General features: G+C 47.1%; 1 protein-coding gene across 1 annotated transcript in view; it reads right to left on the bottom strand.

The window, feature by feature from the left end:
• Window positions 1-9,141: 9,141 nt before the first annotated feature.
• LOC149344361 (uncharacterized) overlaps window positions 9,142-24,971 on the bottom strand; it is a 93,048-nt gene continuing 77,218 nt past the window's right edge. Inside the window, exons 7-10 of the mRNA XM_089542613.1 lie at window positions 22,883-23,027; window positions 17,845-18,072; window positions 15,408-15,769; window positions 9,142-9,265 (exon numbers count right to left, since the gene is read on the bottom strand). Of these exons, the coding sequence (XP_089398739.1) occupies window positions 9,154-9,265; window positions 15,408-15,769; window positions 17,845-18,072; window positions 22,883-23,027 (847 nt within the window). The 3' untranslated portion in view covers window positions 9,142-9,153. The remainder of the gene's footprint in view (window positions 9,266-15,407; window positions 15,770-17,844; window positions 18,073-22,882; window positions 23,028-24,971) is intronic.

Raw genomic sequence — 24,971 nt, 5'->3', positions numbered from 1 at the left:
GACACACTTTTCCGGGCACCGTTGATCCCCTGGCCCAAGCCCTCGGAGGACGGTGGGAGACTCACCCTTCGCCGCACCATAAAAGAGGTCTACCTTGAGCTCCGCCTGGACAAACGCCTTTACCCTCCCCCTCATCCATCACTCACGGTGCCGGAGTCTCGCCTTCTTCGGCACATTCAGATGAATGCAGTTATCACCCCGTCCCGCCTCTTCCTCCATCGCTATCGATCAGACCCTTCCTGTCCCAACTTCCCCTGTATCTATGCGGACCTGGCCCATTGCCTATTCTATTGCCCGGCTGCTCAGCAGTCGGGTTCCTTCCCCCCACCCTCTCTATCCATCACCACCTGGCTCGACTGGCTTGGCGCTGAAGGGGAAGAAGAACAGCGGCTTCTGGTCGCCCAGGCGGTCGAAATGCTCGGCCTGTAAATTATGGTCGATTAAAAGTCTTTTACTACTACTACTAGAGAAGCAAGGGTGGAGGAAGAAGGCTGCTGTGGAGCCCGCAGTTTCCGTGAGACAGGCGTCTGTGTAGGCCACCGCCGCAGCGTCCAAGGGTGGCTTGTGGTTGTATGCGTATGCCTGGGGGCGGCCTGCATGTGTGTGGGCGGACATGTTGCGTGGAATGGGTGCGAGGTGAAGGTTATGGGGGTAGATCGGAGGCTGCGGTGGATCTGGGAAAGAGATGGGTGCGTAGGGAGTCTGTGATAGAATCCACCGCCCAGCTGATGAACTGGAGAGGCGGATGATTTGTCACTCTCGGTGCAGGTTAAGGAGGGCTGGAAGGGGATGGAAAAGGCCTGTTCTGAACAGGGTGTCTGTAGAAGCCTGAGGGGGGAGCCCTAGTGTTGCTTTGTATAGTGTATTGAGGGCACGGATTAGTTTGTCTGGTTGTGTACCTGTAAGGGGACAGTAAGGGATATAGTATAAAAATTTGTTCAGGGCCAGCGCTTGAGCAAGGCGGCTGGCATGTGTCTCGGAAAGGCTGGCATGTTTAAAGACTACGCGGTGGAGAAAGGGTGTGATTGAGTGGCATGTGCGTATGAACTGATTGATGGCATAGGTGATAGTGTTGGAGGTCAGTGGCATACCCAGGATGTGACAAGAGTCGACACGGGGGGTGCGTTGTCCAGCTAGGGTGAGGGAGATGGAGGGTTCATCGTACGTTGATATTTACTGCGTGTTATGAGTAGAAGTTCAGATTTCCCCGGAGCGTGTTGCAGGCCCGCTTGGGACAGGTGTGAGGAAATGGCGTTAAGTGCCTGTTGGAGTGTAGTTTGGACCTCTCCCGGTGAGCCAGTGGTGATCCACAAGGTGAGATCATCTGCATAGAAAAGGAAATGAAGGTCAGGAATATCGGCTAGGGCCCGGGCGAGCGGGACCATGCCTAGGTTAAATAGAATGGGAGAGAGGACGGCACCCTGTGGAGTGCCACGAGTGAGTGGAATGGGGTGAGACAGTTTGTCGAGATAGCGGATACGAGCGGAGCGGTTGGAGAGGAAAGCTCTTATGTAGTTGTACATTTTGTGTCCGCATTGCATGTCAGCTAGTATGATGAGGATGTGGTCGTGTGATATGTAGTCGAAAGCCTTGCGTATCTCAACTGTTACTAAGGCTTTGACCTGCGCAGCGTCTGGAGCATTTTCGTGAAGGTGTGTTGAAGGAGAAGGAAAAGGTCTTGTGTGGATAGTGCTCGGCGAAATCCAATGAGGGTAGGGGAGAGATAGTCGGTATCCTGAAGATGGGAAGTGAGGCGGGCAAGCACCATGTGCTCCATGAGCTTGCCCGCGCAGGAGGTGAGGGAAATAGGAAGGAGGTTTTTGATGGTGGAGGGTTTATTGGGTTTCGGCATGAACGAGACCACGGACGATGTCCAGTAGACATAGAAAGAAAACTACGCCTCTGGCGCTATGTTTCTGTGTCTCCTGTCCTTTCTCGTTCGTGCAGTTATACATGTTATTTAAATGAGCCAAGTAGCACGCAAGAACGCTGTGATAAGAAAATATAATATAAGCTGTTGCATGAAATTAAAAGAAGTTTAGTGTGCTGTTATATGACTAAATTGCGTTTGCGCGGATTCTGCACACTTGATGATGCACACTTGGCAGCACTTTCTGGTATGTTAGCAAGCCTAGGCAGAAGCATAGCCTCGAAGAAAACAGCAGCAGCTTAGCCTTAAATCGCTATGGTGCCTTTTGACCTATTGTCGACACTGACAAATGCAGACTTTGCTCCTAATGGAAGAAATCTTGTAACTGCAGCATGCTCTTTCAAGAATAGCTGAAAAGCCTGTGTAGCACTTAAGCACCTGCCAGCTCATTTTGTGTTAGCAAATATACTTACAGCACCTCGAACACTTAGGAACGATTATTGAGGTTTTATTGTTCCTAAATAACGGTTTCGAGAATCAAACAGCTGGACTGTCGGTTCCGCTAAAGGTGGAGCTCTAAGTGGGAATGAAAAAGGGGAAAATAGTTGAAGGTAGATCTTTCCAAAAATTCAAACCATAAGGATGAAATCAGAAAGAGCCGCAGTGGTCGCTCACTGGTTGTAGTGATCGGCTTTCACAGTTCCTAAAGCAGGCTTTCCTAAGACCGGCTAATTTTTTTCGTATGTCCCCTAGAGCTTACAACCATAACAGTGCAAAGGTGATATCGAATGCGCATAACTCCTTAACAAATACTATTTCGATAATAAAGGCAAGCTTCAAACAAGAGTAAGCTTCTCGAAGGAGCTTACGATTAGCGGTGGCTGCTGATCGATAGCTGATGCAGTCCTCGAATACCTAGCAAGAACAAGAATGGCCGGTCTGGGTGACGCCGTGAGCATTGCGCCATAATGAAACAAGCACCAAGCTGTGTTCGCTGGGTTAGCGTCGGAAGAGTAAAATGACGCCCCATGTACGCTTTTAGAGCACTAGAATGCAACCAGTCCATGCCATGTCCAAATGAACGAGCACAGAAAGCGGTCACTTTCAGAGTACGGGTCCTGTCGCCCGCTGCAAGCATCTGGGCTTCATGAATCCGTGCGCACGAGAGAACACTCGGTACAACTAGGAGTGCTTATGTAAAGTCATTCTTTGCGACAAAGGTTCCATGACTCCATGAGGTTCCTGATAAAAGGGCTCCCGTGCGCTCAGCTTTAGGAGACAAGTTTGCTGATGAAATCGGATTAATTCAACAATCGGCAAAGCAAAAACCTTTAATTATCTGCAAATGAAAATAATGGATCTCACTGTGCAGGCAGGGAATATTGTCAGACAGTCGCGAAACACGCTGGGCTTCCGCTGGGCTTCCGACATGCATGCGCACGTCCCGCTAAACAGCTGACAAGTGCACCGTCAAAGAATAGAGTCTTAATGTCGTTAATTCGGCAATCATATCTACAGCGAAAACGCGCAGTTCCACTTCAGACCTCATGTTGGCACTTTAGCAACACCCTTGAAAATTATGCGAAGACACTCTGGTCTCACCGCACACATTTACGTTCCCACAGCGACATATAAGTATGCTGGTTCGCAGTAAGAACATGTGCTGAGGTAAACATTGTGCGAAAGCGCAATTCCCTTGAAGATAAGGGAACTATACTTAATGTAAGCTGTTGTATATCGCCGCCTTTGGAGAGTAATCTTCATACAAGGGAACCAGAGAGCCGCGTACACTCGCCTGTACTATGACATTGTCTTTTGGCCATGGAAACCCTGGTGCGCGCACTACAATGTAACTACACAGTTCCTGCGACGGGAACTCCATGGGCCAACAATGTTCTAGTGTTCTCCACCGGGCTGACACTCGCAGCCAACGTTGTCCTGGTGTGGTGGTGCTTGAATCCAGCTTCTGGTGGCACGCACCCTCGTAAATCGACCCGTATACTTGGGGCCGGATGCAGCCTCCTTTTTGGCAGCGCTGCGACTTTTTGATGGGGCTGCCGTGGCCGGTGCTGCTGAAGTAGTCTTCCTTCAGGGTCGCTGTCAGGGCGGGGCTCACTGCAGCAGCCTCTTGGTTTTCTGGAAGGATCGCTCTGGTCACAAGGGACCAGAGGGAGGACGGGGAGCAAAAACCAATGCAATGACATTTGTGCCGCGGTGTAGGCACGAGCAGTGTGAAGGCGCAGATTCAATCAGTGAGTTCGCTTGTACGTCAATGTGAACGTATCGGTGCAGAACATTTGGATATATCTTTGGGAAATACCGGCGTACACAAAATTACATTGTTTACAAGTAAATGTGGTCAGGAGTTAACGTGCAACAGGAACAGTAACAGGAAGTAGAGGCAGGTTACCCAAGAGCCGATTCGGGTTGGCTGCATTTCAGTTGGAAAAGATATGATATGATGTAATTGTGCCTTTAGATAGATGACAGAATGAAGGTTGCGGAAATGATTTCATCATGGTCCGGTTGGAAGAATGCTGTTGACCCTTACAAATGCAGGTATGTTACACCTTAATATCAAGCTTGAACAGTGGCGAACAACAATGGAGATGTGGAAAGATATGATACGGGGTTGTCTGCTCTTTGATTTTAAGAAAAGCTTGCCAGCAGCTCAATTAAGCCGCAGAATGTGTCAGTTCCTTGAGAATAGTGATTTTTTCTCTACCAGTAATTCATCCTAAACGTTCCGCTTGGGGCGTCTGCCCTTTGTTATGTGCCTCATAATTACTAGACACACATGCTGAATGATCAAGACATAAAGGTGGCCATAGACGAAGATACACGTTACACGTGTTAGGTTCCCATGCGCTTCTATTTTTTTTCATAAACTGTAATTCTTCATATGCACAGCACTGGGAAGGCGGTCGAGCTGGCAAGTGGGTACCCCACGCACTGTCGGATGCAAACAAGCAGCGATGAGTGGCGACTGTTTGCTTGAGATGTCTCGGATTACCCGGCAATACATCCATATTCTATCGTGTGCTAACCGGCGACGAAACGTATGACTGACGCGTGTAGGCTGCTCTCACACCGTGAGGCCTCTTTCAAACTCATGCAGGGGCTCCATTTCTGTTGGCCGCTTCTAGACCTACAACCGCTGTTAAAGTGCAACGCGTGCTTTAGACGTGGTAAATATTCCTATCTCTAAATAAGTAAACGACAAAAAGGCCATCAGTTGTTGTTGTATCTGGAAACTGACCGGTTTGCCACACTCGTCCTTTTGAAAATGAACTGCGAAGCATGTGATCATTTGTCCCCTAGTAAGGGGTGCAAAATTAGTCGAGAGATGTGAGCCGTTTTTGGAAAAATTCTTCTGACGCGTGATTTCTGGGGAAATTGCGCGGGGTAATACTTTCGATACCACTAACCACACAAATGTCAACAAAGTTAAGGATGAACAACCATGAAAAAACCAGGATTGGAATTCACAACCTTTAGGGCAATCAAGCACGCATCTGAGTAGGCCAGCGCAAGACGCAACCACGGAGGGAAAGAATAGCCTCATATACGCAGCACAGGTGTAGCTCTTGTCCACTCGAATTTTCATAGTAGTGATGTTCAGATCAAAACATTGACATTTCCCTGTCGTGTTGTTTTGCAAGAAGCAGCCATGAACCATTCGTAATAAGCACTACAGTCCAAATGGCGTTATGGCGTTTTCAGCCGAAAAAGAAGTGCAGAAACGTGTGCACATTGGTCGGTACTTGGCGACCCCAAATAGGTCCTTTTTTTTCGTCATTTTACTCGCGTCAACTGGGTCACCCAGCAGTAAGTGACAGCTGCACATTAGGACCTGCAGAAAAAGAGTGATCGCAGCCCGAATTGAAATTTTTTTTACCACTGTCGGACCACGGCAATGAGAAATGGGCTCTTCTCTATTAGCATCATTTAGCTAAGTGTGACCGATGTTTACGCAGCACCACATAAGCTGGTAGACTTACGGCAGCTAAAAAAAAATTACGTTTTCCTTGAAACTGTCTTTTTCTCTTTCAAATGTATTCATTCAAAATGTATTCCGTTCATGCGCGTTCGCTGCTGGCGTTCGCGTCCGCTAAGCCTTTTTTTTCGCGCACAAGAGCCTATTCGTTTCGCCTTGCACAGCGGCAGTGCTTTCACTACCTTCATTCTGCACTTCGAAAAAAAAACTAGTCATATTGTGGCAGAAGCTTTTTCCGGCCAATTTTTTTGTGCTGCTTCGGAGCGGTTCGGCCGCCGTTAATGTGCTATCAATCACATATCTATGCTTCGTAAACAGTTAACTATTTATCATTCGGCTTTCACTCTGGTCATCTCCGTGCTACTGATTTTTTTTTTCGCCTTAGTTCTGAAAATATTACAAATGACACAAACGGCAGTACCCAGAAACACCACCACAGCACTCATGATGCACACAATCACGACACAAATGCACAGCACACCAAGCTCGAAGAGGAAAGGCCACTAGCCGCAACACCACATCACCAGACAAATGCTACCATGGGACATGCGACACACAGGGTATGAAGGAACAACTCGATGGATTGAAACCCTTGAAGTGGACTGAACGCTCAAATTGACATAGCGCTGAACTACTCGTTAGGTCTACCCTTGTGACGCAAAGTTGCTTTCTAGGTTGAAATGGGCTTGGATCGCGTCATATCATTGCTTACTATCATTTCCTCCGATCATGATGTCTACGACTGCCATTGTTTGCTGGAGGTGCGGAGACGCGCTTGAAGCATGCACTTGAAGCGACGCTAGTGTACAGTCTGCCACCGTGTTAAATGCCTGGTTTATATACAACACTAACCGCCATAGTCGCAGCAGCCGTGCTATGAGGCTCGTGTAACCATCGGAAGGCGTGTCCTTGCGATATTCAAAGAGTGCTGCATTTTAGTGTTGGCACTGTGATTTGTGCAGCGAAACGTAAGCTGCCTACGCTTCCCATCTGCTGTTGGTCATCTGCACTTGCCATGAAGGCAGGCATGCAACGATATACTACAGCTGTGCGCACTTTTAATCGACACTTAAAGAGCAATTCTCGTGCACCCAATGCATTCTTAATAACTAGCTGTTTTCCGTGAACTTAAAGCGAGTTTTCGCCTAATTTTTACCATAAAACGGGCGAACCGCACCATATTCCTGGGTCGAATTTAGGTGCTCTATCGACCTCGTCATCAGTGCGGATTTTCAGCGTGCAGAAAAACAGTAACCCTTCACAAGGTTCTGAGTATATTGACCCTGACATCATACATGGTTAGGCATACCTAACAGGTGGCACAGAAATAGATTTCAGCGTGCAAATGTGCCCCCTAACGGTTGTTTTCGTGGCCACCATTCTCAGCCCAGCATTTCGAAAACGTTCCAACTAGTAGCACGACATATTTTTTTTTTCTCAGGAGGAGCTGCACGTTCTACCTCCAGCGCTCGATGACAGCTTTTCTCAAGGTGTCAACCCACGGGAGTATGCGTGACACGGAGACACACAGAGGGCAGCCACGCAAGCTACAGGAACCAAGCCACCGACGACGACAGCAAGCGCAACGACCGTGCTCAGCATCACCACACAGGCGGGGCAACAGATGCTCTCTGGGCGTGCGAAAACTCACTCTTGACCGAGGCGGCAGCGAGTCTACGGTCAATTCGTGCCGAACCGCGTTCAGCTCCTTAAGTATGCGGCTGCGCTCTGACCTCGCTCTCATCTGCGGCCCGGAACAAGAAGCGCGTGCATTCTTATTACTTACGTCAGGGAACCGCAGCGAACAGTCGCACAGAATGAGCTATCTGCGAAAGTTGAACCAAGCGTTGACAAGCGGTTGACTGTCAAGACGAGACTTCACTGTGATGCCTGTGACCATCACTGCGTGACCTTAATGTTTCATATAATCAACCTTCGCATTAACGGAATTGTTCCACTTAAAAGGACACTTTAAGCATCAAAACGTGTCAATGCTTATAGCAAATGCAAATGACGAAGCTAATGAAACGTACGCTTTTCTATGAGCATGCGTGCAATCAAATAAGCACTATTACTTATCTTAACCAAACACAGTCCTGTAGCAGTGAATTTGTCGCATCTTTTGACCGCAGATACATATGAATCAAAGAGTTTCAAAACTTCGACCATTATGGCTTCGTCAGACCAGTGCGAAATTCCGGTTCAAGAATATTCGCACCAGCATTATAAACAACGAAACGAGGCTGAAGGCGCTGTAACTCACCGACTCCTGCGTTACTTTTACTTGCGAAGAAGAGCGCTGGTTACAGAAAAGTGATTTCATCATCGCAATGTTTGCTACAAATCTTTTTTTTTTCTTCAAGCTTGGCTCAGCTTACGGAAGGCGTCGGATACGTGAGCAAGCATGAAGACTGAAGATATGCGTACAGCGGTCAGAAAGCCCCCAAAACCCATTTAAATTGACAGCAGTGATGTTAAGCGGTTTCGTAGCAGAAAATATCGTGCGGCTGTGCTTTGCAAATCATTATGCTGTTATGGTAGGAAGAATCGATTACCAGCTTAATTCATACAAAATGCATCTCTACCATTTCTCTATGTTGTCCGTGTATTCACCAGATTTAGAAAACAAATATTCGCTTCCAGAATAAGCGTGCGCACAAAACGTCGCACTCTGCAAGGCATATATGATGGTTTACATCGCTGTGTTGCACTGCGTTATCCAATGCTCCTGAATACGCAAAAGCACGGTGCATCTTCCTACGCCATCAAGACGCAATTAGTGTGAGTGCATGACCTCCTCAGCAAATAGTCGGAATAACTCTGTCTATATGCTTAGCTGCGTCACCTGTTCCTGATTTCTGGCTTCGTGGATTAATTAAAAAAACAGCGTTCAATTTTTGTTTCCTTTGCGTCTAACCGTATGAAGCTGGCATGACGTAGTCCAGCTCGCGCTCTCTTGAAACCGCCCGAAAGGGAGATAAGGTATTGCGCGATCCATGTTTGGATCACTCGAAATGTAGGCACGAAACTTGGTTATGCGTTTGCTTGCCTGCTCTAGGCGGGGGCTGCGAGAGAGCTTGAACAGAAAAGAATGTTTTGCCACGTGGTATGCTGCACTATTTGTGTGAACCACGGCGCAAAGTATTTTGCGCCCAAAGAGCCAAGCAAGTGAGAAGACGCGGTCTATACTCTACCATCGCGGCGCACTCCAGGAATCTCACCGGCAAAAATAAGAAAAACACAATTTTAGCCGTCAAACACAGTTTGTTGGAGTCTAACAGCTTGGTCAACTTGCCTGCGCATTGAGCTTTTCCTGCCTTGCCTGATCCTGCTTCTTCTGCTCGGCCCTAAATCGATCCCGCTGTTTCTTCATGGCCAGTTCCTGGCGGAATTTCACCCTAGAAAAGAGAAGCAAAATGGTCTACATGTCTCCCGGTTCCTCCGTCTACGAACAACGGTGTGACTCGAGCGCATACAAAATGTGCAGTTCAGTATCTATTCGGGTTTCGCATTGACTATCGACCCTAGTCATCATCATCATCAGCAGCAGCCTGACTACACCCACTGCAGGGCAAAGGCCTCTCCCATGTATCTCCAATTAACCCTGTCCTTTGCCAGTTACGGCCGCTGTATCTCCGTAAACTTCTCAATCTCATCCGCCCACCTAACTTTCTGCCGTCCCTTGCTACGTTTGCCTTCTCTTGGAATCCACTCCGTTACCCTTAAGGACCAGCGGTAAACCCTAGTAAACCCGCCAAATAATAAATGAGGTTACTTAGTTTACCACTTTAAGGGCATATTTCCCCTTTAGCCCTTACCGAAGCGCATCTGGTAGATATGTACCCTAGGTAGGTTGCGTAAGCTGTCATGGTCATCCGGGGTTCGAGTCCCTGAACCGGATGAATTTTTTTTCAACACCAGAGTACCAAAAAAGTTGTATATTTATATTCCTAGCAGCATGCCTCCGCTTGGGGGGTACACTTTTGAGTAACTACTACAGTCATTCACTGGGATTCGATCCCTGACCATCGGGGCTGAGAACAAAATCGCGGAAACAAACAGCGGCCGTGGTAGCCGCATGCGTATGAAAGGCGGTCCTCTTGCTTCCATCGAAATGAAAAACGATGTGACAGCAAGCTGAAAAGTCCCATGAAGCTGAAAGTAACCTGAAACTCTCTATTACATTTTCCACAGGAGCCCAGATATGCAGCGTCGGCAAGCTGAATCCCGTACTTACTACTCATCTCTGCCACCCAAGGTATATTCAAACTAAAAAGATGTTCATACGAAGCCGAATTCTCTGCATTGTGCAAAGGCTAAAAGCATGGGTGACAAACGAGCAGGCTTCATATTTTTCTCCCTGACTGCAAGGTGCGAAACTTACATGTTGCACATTTTCTTCTGGGGCTTTCAAAACTTTGAAAAAAATACAGAAATCGGTGATCTTCCCGTGCCCTGGGGCAGATCAAAGGGCTTCCGACGAAAGAAATAAGTGCCTGCATCGTGCATTGTCCCCTTGAAACGGCTGTTGAACTTGCTGAAGTTCGAAATGGAATAAAGCTTTGCATATGAAGGCCCGGCTCTCTATGCCGAGCATATTCTCTCAAATTCTAGCCAGCACTAAGGAAAGTGTGGTCTTTCGGCTCAACTGCAGCTAGAGATTAATATGACCATGGCATCTTGTTTCACTCCATCGCTCCTGCTTTGGCAGCAGCTGCTCCCGGAGCTCGTTTATCGTTGAAATCACAGGCGTTAAGTACATTTTTTTTTCTCCCGTTTGCTGCTGGTAATAAGAGATCACGCAAAAGGCTATCATTTGAGAGGAAGAAAATTTGTCCTGCGCTTCGTTGCACGGCAAGCAAGTTCTCTGAGCCGTTTGCTAGCTGTACACCGCTGCTAGATTCACTGTATATGCTCTATACGGGAGCCTGAGTCCCGCATAGGTCCACCATATTGCCCTCCCAAGCATCGAAGTAATGAGAAGAAAAAAAACGCAATACTTGCATGCAGGAGGAATGCTTGATGCAGCGGTTATAGCAGATGCAGGCATTTTATATCGGCCAAACTACTGTTGCAATAAAAGACAGCTTGTCAACAATACGTCGTGTGCACCTAGACCTATCCGCATGAGTTACGAACAGAATCCTCGCCTTGTTGGCGCTATCCTTTGCAAACGCCAGAAGTCGCAATCTTTTCCATAAAATTGCGTGCCTATTACACAGAAACGACTTTCATGGCTCATGGGCACTCGGGCAAAATAAAATGCTGGAAAACACGGGGAAAGCAGTGAACCTTCAGCAACAGTGTATAGCTAAATGACGCGGAGCTTTTGTTTTCTACAGAACACATACATCCTTTCAAACCACGTGATAGTTTTTGGATCATAAAGGTGGGAGAAGCGCAGGAAAAATAAGGCACAAAACCAGAGTCCTTTGGTCATGAAACTCGCGTCGACGTTTGGTTTGGGGACAAAGGCAGCCGCTGGTGGCGCCACCGCCAGTCAGGGAGCAGCGAGCATCAGGCCACTACGGCGGCGTGTAGCGTGGTTGCGCCATATGGCATTACTTCATCTTGTTATTTTTTAATGCCAAATGCAAGCGCGGGCCCCGTACAACTATGGTTACTTTACGACAGCCCGCTTGACGCGTATATGGAGGAACAGCGCTACCGGCAGTGCCAAGGCTGGCAGCTGCGTTGAGACTCGTCGGGCTTAATGGGAGATTGAGAATTGCTTAAATGTGCGGTGTGCTCACTAACCTGCCATATACACGTGACCTCAACGCAGTGCGTGATGACGGAAGGGTCGTGTTTGCAGACGGCACTCGTTGGAGTTGTAACGCGCTTTCGTCAGTCGCATGGCTTCGGTGAACACCAGTGCAGGTTAAACACTACGTTGCGTTTTGCTGCGGCACGTTGAGCACTAGCCGGCGTGGGATTTAAATGGAAGGTTTAATGCATGGATAAGCGCCAGCCCTTTAGCGCGCGAATGCGTCAAAACGTCACGCTGGCCGTTTATATGCGCAGCACCACGGCGTTCACCTTTTGGAAGCACAGTGCACTCTATTTAGCTCGAGATACATGGACAGCAGTTGGTACTTTCACTTGTGCATCTTTTGAGCTCACAAATGGTGCTTTTCGGCGGATCTAGGTTTGTCATTTCACCAGCAGGGTGCCACTATTTGTAATGAGACAATATTACGGCACGGCGCCGCTAACTGCCGTGATCTCGATAGAATAACGCCGTCATGAATTGCGACGTGCTTAGGTACGTACAGCACAGTATCGCCGTCTCTTTTAACATAATATTGCAGATTATTTCGCAGCTTACACATTGCTTTCTTCGGCAGTGTACATAGACAAAATCAAAAAGCGAATGTCTTCAACATAATGAACAATTTATTCATCATCATCATCATCAGCCTGACTACACCCACTGCAGGGCAAAGGCCTCTCCCATGTCTCTCCAATTAACCCTGTCCTTTGCTAGTTGCCGCCACTGTATCCCCGCAAACTTCTTAATCTCATCCGCCCATCTAACTTTCTGCCGTCCCCTGCTACGTTTGCTTTCTCTTGGAATCCACTCTGTTACCCTTAAGGACCAGCGGTTATCTTGCCTTCGCATTACATGCCCTGCCCAAGCCCACTTCTTCCTCTTGATTCCAACTAGGATGTCATTAACCCGCGTTTGTTCCCTCACCCACTCCGCCCTCTTCCGATCTCTTAACGTTACACCTATCATTTTCCTTTCCATAGCTCGCTGCGTTGTTCTTAGCTTAAGCTGAACCCTCTTTGTTAGCCTCCACGTTTCTGCCCCATAGGTGAGTACCGGTAGGATACAGCTGTTATATACTTTTCTCTTCATGGATATTGGTAAGCTACCATTCATGACCTGAGAGAACCTGCCATACGCGCTCCACCCCATTCTTATTCTTCTAGTTATTTCCCTCTCATGATCCGGATCTGCGGTCACTACCTGCCCTAAGTAGACATATTCTCTCACAATTTATTCACATCTACGAAAAGCACCAATAGAACGGTCAACGCAGTAGCTTTTACTTCATCAAAATTTTGCCTCCACTGGTCAGGTATTTTGTACCTACAGTCGCGAAGCTGCGATTCCTGTGCCATTCGGAATTGCGCTACAGTTCTATAATTTTACAGGCTTTGGCCAATCTGGAATACGTACTTTATACAGCATCTGGGAAAAAAAGGCCGCCACCGTCTGGAAGACGTTGAAGTAACGAGCGTTAGCTGCTTGGTTTACTTGAATTTATACGAACGAGATTAACAGGAGGTACACCAATGCGAATACAAATTTGTACGCTCATTTCCCCATATGATAAACATACTCACAAACATTTCACTTGTACATATTCACACAAATCACTGCTTAACAACTTCACTGGCACCTTCATCGAATTATTCACTTCATTGATTAGACGAACTGTCTTCTTCCATAACACTCATACTCACACAGTTCCATCTCTATCCACCATATTTGACCATGCCGTCATCATTGGCACGCAGCAGGTGGTTATTTCTACAATTAAATTGTAAATGGCGCTACAATACACTCAATGCGAGATGTGCTCTTTTCTAGTTGCTGCCACAGATGTAGCTGTGATCTTAGGGTGGTAGCAGACCCCACGAAATCTAGAAATGTGATAAGTAAGAGCTAAAGCTCTTAAAATTAGAAAGGTATAATTTCAACCAGAGCCTTCTTTTAATATTTCAAGCTATGACTCGTTGACACTTGCGAGCGATCTGTGTTCACACAGGCTCGTCGTCATTACCTGCTGCCGTAGCGTCGCCGATGGCCGGGTAGTTCGGGCACGGGTTATCCGAAGTTTCCACTGATGTGCCTGGCATTTTATGCGATGCAGCATCGCACGGTTATTGCCCGAGATTGTGGTTTGGGCAAGGTTAAGTATGGTGGGAGTCCTTAGCTTATCGTAAGAACGTAAGGCTTCAGCTCTTGCAGCTCACGTCGCAGAGGGACAACGTCCCCATTCTGTACGAACTCGTCTTACCGAACGACGTCCGTGGGATCGAAATGTTTCTCACAAACACTCACGTTCGACAAACCGAAAGAGAAGCCACCAGCCTCTTATCAGCGGATGGCGCGTTTCTACTTCTCTTGCAGTTCAGCGTCAGACAGGAAAAGAAAAAGGGATGCTTTTTCGTTGTTGCTCCTGTAGCCGGAGCGGCAGCCCAACATAGAAGGTGAAGGCATCGTTCAGAGAGAGCGGTCATTTGTTCACACGAGCATACGTATTCACACACTTCCACGCATAAAATGCCAGGACGAGGGCCTCAGGGAGCACGGCAGAACGCTGCACCATTGTACATTGAGCAACCTGGTCATGCCTGAGAAAGAGTGCCAAAACTGCCCAGCTTTGCTTCATAGCGCTGCCATTATTGACCGCGGAAAGTCTATGCAAGGGCGCGAACTGTTAGAAGCGTTCTTAATCAAAAAGAACAAAAGCGTTTGCATCAGTGACCCGTCTGTTATCACTGACAAAGAGTGGCAATCTTCGTCCGGGTTGCAATGGCGTCTGGACTATGATGTGTCATGTATTTGCGCTTAATAATACATAGATAAATGAATAAAAATATAGAGCGCAACTTAAATCCGAAAGCACAAGGACAAAAGCAGACACACGATCTCGTCCACGTCCTTGTGCTTACCTGTTTTAAGCGGCGCTCTGTATTTTTATTCATGGATAACCAACTAGCCCTTACCCTTACCCTAGTGACTTAATAATAAATTAGTTGTAAGTCCGGAGAAAGCGTGTGTGTGTCTTGTCCTGGTCCTGGTTCTCTGGTTTTTCTCACTTGAAGAAAACAACGCACCTCAAAACATCGATTTCTGTGCAGTTAGGCACTCCCGCTCCCCCGCTCGCCAAAACATGCGCGATAGGACGGACGGACGGCAAGTGCGCACTGAGGTCTTCCGCTGTTTCTGGGCAACTTCACGAAACGGGATTGTGCTGATAACGACTGTTAAAATATTTTCTGAACTAACCTTAGTTGATTATATTGTTGGGCGGCGTGTGAAATCTCTTTGCAGTTGCACCACACGATGGCAAATGCAAGGAATGGGCCTAAACTAGCTATTTGCTAGAGGCCCAATTGCTTTTGTCACCCGCTTTTGGATAAAAAAAAAAGAAGTTGTTGGTTTCCCCGAGCTGCTGTATACCACATTTTCAAGCTTTGGCTCCGGTACAGTGTTATAACAATGTAATATCGGGGTCAAAAGTATTATACTCCACGCGGCGGGAGCCGGAGCAACGGAAAACTGCTTTGCAACGCCATCTACAGGCAGAATCTGGGACCGAGACAGCCAATGCGTGACCTTTAATGTCAGCAGGCATGTCCCTTGGCTCATTTCAATGTTTCCTGTTTTAGCTCGCCAACATATCGCAGTTTTCCTTTGCTCCCGCTCCCGCCGCGTGGAGTATACCAATTTTGTCCCCGAGAGTACCTTCAGTTATTTGAAACACCCTCTGTCCTTGCGCATTCTCAAGAGCAGCTACCTACCTCTCGAGGTTCAGTCGCCGCTGCACCTTGGCCAGTTCCTGCGCTTCAGGCGTGTCTTCGTTGCCCGTGGCTGCAATGGACTGCTTTCGGCGCATGCGCAGCACCTCGATCTCGCGCACCGTGGACAGCGAACGCAGGCGCCATTCGTGGTTGCGCTGCTCGAGCGCGCGCCGCTCGGCCTCCTGCAGCTCCTCGGCCTTGCTGCGTGCCGACGCCGCCTTCGGACCCGAGTTGAAGAGCCCCGGTGGAGGCGAGACGCCCGAAGTCATCGAGGTAGGAGCCGGTGCTATGCGCACTCGTGCCCGTGAGCGCGGCGCGCGCTGCTCTTTGGACTCGGGTTCTATGGGCGGTAAGCGTCCAGGCTGCGCAAAAGAGGGGGAGCCCCGTTCGGGCGGAGTGGTAATCATCATCATCATCATCATCATCATCACTCCCACAGTCATTTATTGTTTCGTAAGGGCCCTGGGTTGGGAATTACATAATGGAGGGTGAAAGAACGCAAATAAATTGTATTCGTGGTCATATTATTCTGCAATCAAAAAACAGAGACAAGGGTCTTTACTCTTTACCTTCGCTCTCGACTCACATTCACCGCGCGAAGGGTAGGGCTGAAGAACCTCGGGATGTAGCAAGGTGAGTTACAAACTACCTTACTCTAAAGCAGCAAGCTTTAGAGTCGGGTTTTTCTAATGAAAGTCGGGTTTTTCTATTGAACACGGCAACATAGCTTCTTTGGCATCGGCAGCGCTTGAAATTCCTAAAGACTCAGCATGCTCTCATCATTTCTTGGTGGATTGGAGGATTCTTTGTGGATTCCCCTCATTTCTTGCTGGAGATGCGCAAATACAGACTGCGAATACACTACCTTTAATAAAATGATGCGGGCAGGTTAAAACAGGAAAGCAAGCTTCATTTCAGACGGTTTCGCAAAAAGTAAAAACAGTGATGAAACGGCATTTTGGTTCTTTTTTTTCTACTTTAACCTTAAAAATTATTGTGGATAAAAACAGAACCAGTGTGAACTGCAGGGTTATCACCATTACACAAAGGCGGGAGAATTTTCTATGGTTTAAAATATCCTGCAGTACCTCCTCTACAGGGAGGGAGCTATACTCTCTGACATGGCAGCCAGGAATACTACGAAAAACAAAGCAAATGACAATAGATACATAATACAGTAACACACAATTGTTGTGGAATTGGCTTTAATCTGAACGAAATTCTCCGATCGGATATTGCACAGGAATAGCGAAAGAAACGGAGAACTGTGTCATGGAGTCAAGCATTCCGACCAATATTACAGTCCAACCGACGTGTAAAAAAATGCCACGCCTGAGCGAAAGCACTGAACGTTGAAACCTAATAACGATGCCGCAGCGAGCATTTTAAATAAATATCGCCGACTGTGTCGCCGTCAGGAGTGGATGTCAGCCTGAAAAGCAATCTAGTATTCCATTCTATGGCCACTCAAATGTCGGCTAACAAGGACGCTTTTTAGGGTAGTGGGGTTCCCAAAGCGCGGGATGTTTCGCATTATCTATACATTTCAATGCAGCTGTGCAGATACGTAATGGAACTGACGACCTCAAGGCGAATACCTAAGCGTTGTAGCCACTGAGACACCGTGACCAGTTGTCCACAGAAGTACGCCCTACTACGTGCGCATGATACTCCATATCATTGCATTATTTTGACCACGTTTAGAAAGTAACCCGTTTTTGTTGCATTAATATTTGGTAAAATATAACGACACAAAAACGGAAGACGCATACAACCCACCCTTGCGACTTCCGGTCAGAATCATGCGACATATTTGAATGAAAGCATTATTCCCGATGCTATGGCCAATCACACGAATCATGATTTACGTCCGTTTGAATAGTTTCACTGTCCAAATGCTGAAGTATACAGCATCCCTTAACGTTGGATAAAACAGCTACTAAACTGCACCGATATCGAAACAGCAACAACTGATTGCGCAGTTCCTTGACACTCTCTGCGTTCTGCCTGCACTGCCAGCAGGGTAGGTGGTTCTTCATGCCACCCACAAGCATTCAGCCAAGACTAGAGACAGTTAATGCCCAGAATCTGAAGCTAAATCAAAAGCAAAGAAATCGCGACAAATTCAGCGATATCATGAGGAACACCTGGTGGTGCAACTGGAGTGTGGAAGAATGCATTTTGTACGTAACGTAACGGAGGGAAAGAGCACCGCGTGTTTTACTGTGCAGTTTCCACATGTGCACCACAGACAGCAAACATTCCCGGTCAAGTAAGATCCTTCCATAGACTTCCTTCCTGCGTGCTTCCTGTCAGTGTGCTTTCTGGTTGCCCTTATTTTCATCTAAGGAAGACACAGATGTGGACCAATCGCGGAGCGAGTGATGCATGTTATCGTCTGCCGGTGGCACACCCTTTTTGCAAAGCTGGGGTTTACCTTCTTTAGTTGCGACGGAGGCGGTGGCAGCGCGACATGCTGCAGGGTCCTCCGCCGCTGAGGAGGCCCGCTCCAGGCGGTCGCCGTAACCGCCGGACCGTTCCGTGTCGTCGTGGCCTGCTTAGCCTTGGCCAGCCACTGAACTCGGGCGCGCTCCCACTCCTGCAGACACGACTGCACCTTGTCCCGGTGGTATCGCTGGTTTTGGCACCAAGTCATGTACGTCGACTGCGCAATAAAACGACGGTGAGTATACTCATCCCATCATGCCTACTGTAAAACAAGTTCTGAACTAACAATCATCAGCTTCTCTTTGCTGACTGCATTTACAATTTTTCAAAACAATGGTGGTCCTGCATGAATAAGAGCCAAGCTTATAGCCCTGCGAGTTTAACCTTCCTTTAAACTTAAACATTTTCTAATCTTCATCTAATCTTGTTAAACAGCCATTGTGCATGGACAGTATTTTCAAGTTCAAGCTCTCCATCCTAACATTATTCGTACATCACACCCTCCTCCCCCAACAAGGGTTCCTCCTCGGACTGAAGGCCCTATTTAACCCTAACCCGCCGCCTTGGCTAGGTGGTTAGCCTGCTCGGCTTCTGAGCCGGAGTACCCTGTTTCGAAGCCGACCGCGGCTGCCCCGTTTCGATGGAGGCGATACACAAAATGCGCCCGTGTGCTGTGCAATATCGGGCACGTTTCAGGTCACCAGGCGGTCGAAATTACTCAACAGCCCTCCACTAAAACACCTCTTTCTCCCTTCCTTCTTTCACTCTCACATCCCTTGCTTCCCTTGCGAGCGGCTGAGGTGTCCAGCTAGAAGTGAAATCATTATTGCGCCATTTCCTTCCCTCAACTCAAAAACAGCTAATTTAACCACCGCTAATAATGAACGCTTCGGCCAGACGAAGGCACGTCCTTGTGTCGAAACGTTGGCTAAGCACCCTGACACTAAGCACCCCATAACCTGCCGGACTATATATGATCTGCAAATGATCACAGTGAACATATCTTTAAGAAAACGAGAAATCGCGAAGGTAAGATACCGCCAGCTCTCCCACTCAGTTTAGATGACTTTTACTGAGCACAGACGAACGAGTGTTCTTTTAAACTCTGGTAAGCCTGCTAAGCTCCCGGTGCAGAATTTTTTTGACCAAGCCAGCTTCGAGTTCTTTGGAATTAATCTAATGCCCGAAACCATTACCACTGCAAAAGCTTTCAAATAGCGTGTATCTTGTCACCTTTCGAGAAACTGCTGCCCTGACTGAATGCTGTAGCCCGTACGCAAGACGGGAACTAAAGCTTCAGGCAGTGGCGTAAACGACTAAGGCTTCTGACATTGGTGGAGGTTCCTTGACAACAGTTTAGAAATATATAGAAAAGACGCCTTCGGGGAGAAAAATGGCAAATTTCTAACGCAATTAAGCCGAGTTGACGATCGAAAAAACGTGTCCAGCTTGACTGGCACATGGTTTTGCTTTGCTGGGTCGTCGGCACGTCTCGCTACGATATTAGACTCAGGTTAAGCTGATGTGATCTGTTCGCACCGCCCGCATATTGAAGCTGGTGAAGACAACTATGTGGGATGCACACCGCAAGAACGTGTTGCAGTTAAACTTGAGACGTGATCGGCTGCGGTGATAGCAAATGACCCTCGTGCAGTGGCCAGTGAACCTTGTTTGTTCATGCCACCGTGGGGTCAACCCCAGTGGCGGCAACAATCATTCATTCATTCATTCATTCATTCATTCATTCATTCATTCATTCATTCATTCATTCATTCATTCATTCATTCACTCAAGCTCAAGGCCAAGACTTTAGCGTTGTCCTGGTTTTTGTAGCTTTGGTTCGGGAAGCACAGCCTTTCCGCTATAAAACAATCGCACACTGTTTTCCCTTTATCTTAGTTCCGCTGAAAGCAGTGTCCAGTGAAAAGTGATTGGAACGGAAATGAACCCTTTTGGCAAGAACGTGTAGGAGAAGAGAAGCAATCATCGATGACCTTTTCATCTTCATAATTATGGAGCCAGTTGGCCGCAAGAAGTCAATGGTTCAGAGTCGATGCATCAACGAAGTTAAGAGGTTGAAAGTAGCGGAGCCTTGCTCGCGACAGTTGCCTTTGGTTATCGCGTGCATATAACGGCAGAATACTGCAGAGGACCGGCGGTCCCTCTGGGAAATGCAGTGCAAGACGTAATTCCGGTGCTCACCATGGCAGTTGTGGAGACCCCTATGCCGCCTCTCTGATCTGGCACCCAAAGCATTTCGACGTGACACCATCTCCAGCCGGCGAAAAGGAAGGCTGTTCTTGGTTATGATGAAAAAAACTCAGGGGGCACTTTAGCTCTCTAAAGTGCTGCAAGGCGAAAGCCTTTCCTGGCGCACTGGTTGTTTCTTTGTTTACTTTTTATTTTTCATGTTTAATTGTTTTTCTTTTCTTATTTTTATTGTGTTTTTTTTTTCATATCTTATTTTTATTTTATTTTTATTTTCTGTATTTCCAATATTTTCATTCTTTCTTTTCCTATTTTTATTTTTTATTCCCTTTAATTTATTTATGAAACCCATGCGTTAATTAGATGCGCCTTTATTCGTGCTCAAACCCTTAGCCTTCGTGGCGGAGTGGTAGCGTCTCCGCTTGAAACGCCAAAGGCCCTGGTTCGATTCCCAACCTCGACGCAGTTTCTTTTCAAGTAGCGACGCCGAAACGCGGACAAATCTGCCGACACGGCTTGCGACACGGTTGCTAACGACAGTATGAGGCATTAAAGGCTTTCGCCTTAAAATAGCGTGCAGAGAAGATGCCGCCCAGACAACAGCTCAACGAGAGCAAATGAACTTGCGAACTAGCAAATGAATTTTCTTTAGGAAGCGTACTTTAAACTACGTCCGGAGGAAAAAATATAAGGAAAAAAAACTCGGAATCTAGTAACATAATGGTGAACTTCAAGTTTGCGCTTTCTTTTATTTCTAATGATTCTGTTAATTTGCCTGGTCACACTGCCGCTTTTAAAGGCATTTAAAAGAACGTTCAGTTGTGAGCTGGCGCCTGCCTTTGTGCTTCCATCCATCCATCAGCTTCTCTACACGCTACTTTCCATCCCGAACGTTCACGGGCTTCACAACTTTCTGCATTATTTGAGTTTGGTTACATGGAGCGCTTCGTTTAGACCGCACATGCACATGCTTTAGACCGAGACGTTGTGCACAATGGGAGCGACGAAAGCAAATTCTCAGCGTTGACATGCGGCCTGAAATTAGTTGACAAAATGCGAACTTGCTTGAGAACCCGCCTCTTTACGGTTACACGCCAGGAATGGGAAACTATTTATCGCTGCCGTAGAAAGCGTGCTCCGTGAATTTTTGTTCACAGTTCGCATCTGTGAACATGTTACGAAAACAACTCCATCATTTTCCTTCTCCTGCTCGAATTCAATAATATGATATTAATAGTTGCGAAATCTTTCGCCTTCTCCCAACGCGTGCAGCCACTCCATTCTTACGTGGATTGTGTGACCACAGCAGATACACTTTCGAGAGCGTATACACTCCCCGCCGAATACGCTATCCCTTGTGGCTCTTCCCCACCAGGGCAGCATTCTTATCATCCAGGACGCGTTCACATATATGATGCGCTTTAAACGAAGTGCAGAAATGTATGGGCTGTGGTCTGCACAGCTGAATTCTGCCCGAGATCAATTTTTCTTACAGTCTAGGCATAAAATATTGTCCGCGGGGCTCTTAAGTTGGAAAACGCTACTTGTGTTAGGGCGAAGGGCACAGCGTTATGAACTGTTTCTTTTTTTCTCTCTCAAAAGCATTGCAGCGGTTTTCAATGGGCATTAATTCCCCTATCATACTGCCTGCAAAGTGAAAGTTCTAGGAGTGCATGTACCTGAAAATCCTGGAGCTGTGATAAGCCACACGTGATGGTTACACTTTGAGGGTATAACTCAAACAGTACGCTTCTTACGTGATCGAAATTCCAGTACTTATCGGTAAGCTTCGCACGAAAAAAAAATAGACAGCCTCGCAATGGGAAGTGAATTCCCACGAGAGTTAAACGGTTAAAAAGAATCAGATAGTAAGAGTGATATTAGGCGTAACGTGCATGATAGGGCGCTTTAAAGAACTAAAATACTGCTGAGTCTACACCTGTCAAAACATACCATTTAAACTTTTAACTGTGTATGTTAAGTAGATTATAAACTAGTAATTACGGAATTTCCCTAATCTTTTCGCTGGGAGAACCATTTTACCAAGCAATTTTTACATGAAATTTGCATAATGGCTTTGAAGCGCTGAAATAACCTCCCTACTAAATGTATTTCTATGTCAATGTTTGTGGTAGGAAGTTTAGCGCATGCCTAGGAAACGGTGCGTTTTAAAAAGCGTCTCTTTCTATAACCCAGATGGATTGCTTCCAAAAGTGCTGTTTTGTTTCGGTTGCAATTCAGCTAAACTGATTAGGCGGCAGTCCTATGTTATAATAATTTCATTAATTTGGAATGAAATGTGTAACTGAAAGTAAATTATAATTCAGAACATATATCAACAGTTACCCTAATGTCAATTTTTCAAAGCAATTTTTTCCCCGTGAGAAGGTCGTTTGTTCATGTGCGCATAGTCTCTCTGCACCATGCGCTAACCAAATTATGTGCCACCTGAAGAATGTTGACGTTAATGACGACTTCAGTGAATGCGAAGGTGTGAATCTGCGATTTGTTTCTCGTTCATCTGAATGTTTTTTTGTTTTTTTTTTACAACCTGCACCAAGAATTACCGCAGCAATAAAAAGACACTCTGCGGCAGGGGCAACTACGCATCCACTTGGTCTCTCCAGAAGACGTGCTTTTGTGCAGTACGGGTTACGCGTTTCATACAGACGCGAAAAGCTACCAGCCGAACGTCATCAGCGGCCGGCAAAAGAACGAGCCATTGGAACAATTACAAACTGCTTGTATTCCTTTCTTTGAAGAGCCCATGAAAGCTACAGGCTGTGGAATGCCCACTGAATGCAGTAGCCCCTACTCACGATGTCCAGAATGGAGCGTTTCTTGAAGTGCCTCCGCAGCCAATCCATGATAAGCGCCCTGCGGTTGCCTAGGTGGCTGGGGTACTGCTCGAGCACATGGTTCACCACAGCGTAGTCGTCCGCGCTCCAGTCTGCTGGCTCCTCCCTAAGAAGAGCCCGCGTTTTCCAGGCAAACACAAATCGTAAGGAAAAATGGCTCCCACTGGTACCTGCCAAAAGTGTCCGAACTGCTTAGCATTCATAGCACCGCCGGGGAGCTGCACATATTCACATAAGAATGGGCGTCAATGATCCGCAAGCCTTAAATTTCGATACATGCGAAGCAAGAATGCAAAATATGTCCTGTCTTTTCACTCACGGCTTGATTCCTCTCCCCTGGGGTCACGGTAGTGTACCAGCGCCGTAAAGGGTGCCACTCTAAATGCGAAGGGTTCAAGGAATTACCTTCATTCCAATGTGAGACTTTTGTATTTTTTTATAAGAAGTAGCAGGATGGCGTGCGGAGACTGTCAGATATTATATAATAATGCTATAGGATTAGAGTTGTCGTCACACCAAAACCCCACCAATATCCGAGACGACAATCGAAAGAGAGTTCAAGTGAGCTTGTGACGTCATGACAACCTGCTTACCGGGTTGTGAGCAGCATAGCCGTCAGGACTACATTCTAGGCTTTAGGTTCTAGTCGATACCTACTGCTGCAGCTAGAGCGTGAATATGTCGGTTATGGAAGAAAATTCCAAAGGAATTGACGCGAACACAGAGAAGTTGCAGCAGAACCTGCGATAAGTGTGAAATCTACAGTGCTATTGCAGCACCTGTATAGTGCTAAGAGTACATTGCCACGCTCCAGAGCAGCAGTTACTGCCAGTCATCTCTCCCAGTAGCAACCTGTTGCTCCTAGCTTAGTGAGCCCCGGATTTATCTTTCCTCGCGTGCAAGAGGACTGGGGTTCGAATCCCGGTGCCACGCAATTCTCCACCGGCTCAAAAAAAAACGCGTGTCGATGAAATTGCATAACCAGGCTTGGAGTGCGGCCTGATTTCAGTGACCAGAACCGACAACGCACTTCCTCACCAGAGCAGGATTTGGCCACCCTGTTGTAGTACTTGGCCACAACCTTCTATGAACAACCCAATTAACCCTCGGCCCTCAGTCCCCAGCGGCTGCGGATCAACTGACCAAGGCGGCGGTCGGATCTGTGACGCAGCGGAGGGTGCTAAGAATCACTGGCTCCGGACATGCCGCCATTGGAAACTGAACCTGGCAACATTTAACGCAAGAACCTTATCAAGTGAGGCTAGCTTAGTAGTGCCGTTGGAGTAATTAGCCGGTATTAAATGGGATGTCATAGGGCTTAGTGAGGTTAGGAGGACAGATGAGGCGTATACAGTACTAAAGGGCGGGCATGTACTGTGCTATCGTGGATTAGCAGATAGGCGAGAACTAGGTGTGGGATTCCTCATAAATCAGGGTATAGCTGGCAACATCGAAGAGTTTTACAGTATTAACGAGAGAGTGGCAGCTATCGTAATTAGGCTTAATAAGAGGTACAAGCTAAAGGTGGTGCAGGCCTACGCGCCTAATCAAGCCATGATGACCAGATAGTTGAAAGCTTCTATGAGGATGTGGAATCGGCAATGACCAAAGTAAAATCACAGTACACTGTACTGATGGGCGACTTTAATGCAAAGGTAGGTAAAAAGCAAGCTGGAGACAAGGCGGTAGGTGACTATGGCATAGGTTCTAGGAACAGTAGGGGAGACTATCAGTTCGTAGGTAGAAAAAAATTACGGATTATGAATACCTTCTTCCGCAAACGAGCAAACAGGAAGTGGACGTGGAAGAGCCCCAATGGTGAGACTAAAATGAAATATACTTTATACTGTGTGCTCACCCTGGCATTTTAGAGGATGTGGAGGTCCTCGGTAAGGTCCGTTGTAGCGGCCACAGAATGGTAAGGTCTCGTATTAGCTTAGATTTGAAGAGGGAACGGAGGAAACTGGTGAAGCGAAAGGCTATTAACGAGTTAGCATTAAGAGGGAAGGTAGAGGAATTCAGAATGTCGCTGCAGAACAGATTTTCTGCT

The sequence above is a fragment of the Amblyomma mixtum genome, chromosome 5 (genome assembly GCF_055824585.1).
Source record: "Amblyomma mixtum isolate Tamu chromosome 5, ASM5582458v1, whole genome shotgun sequence".
In the NCBI taxonomy this organism is placed as follows: domain Eukaryota; kingdom Metazoa; phylum Arthropoda; class Arachnida; order Ixodida; family Ixodidae; genus Amblyomma; species Amblyomma mixtum.
The sequence above is the reverse complement of the archived record's forward strand: the minus strand, read 5'-3'. Positions and strand labels throughout refer to the sequence as shown.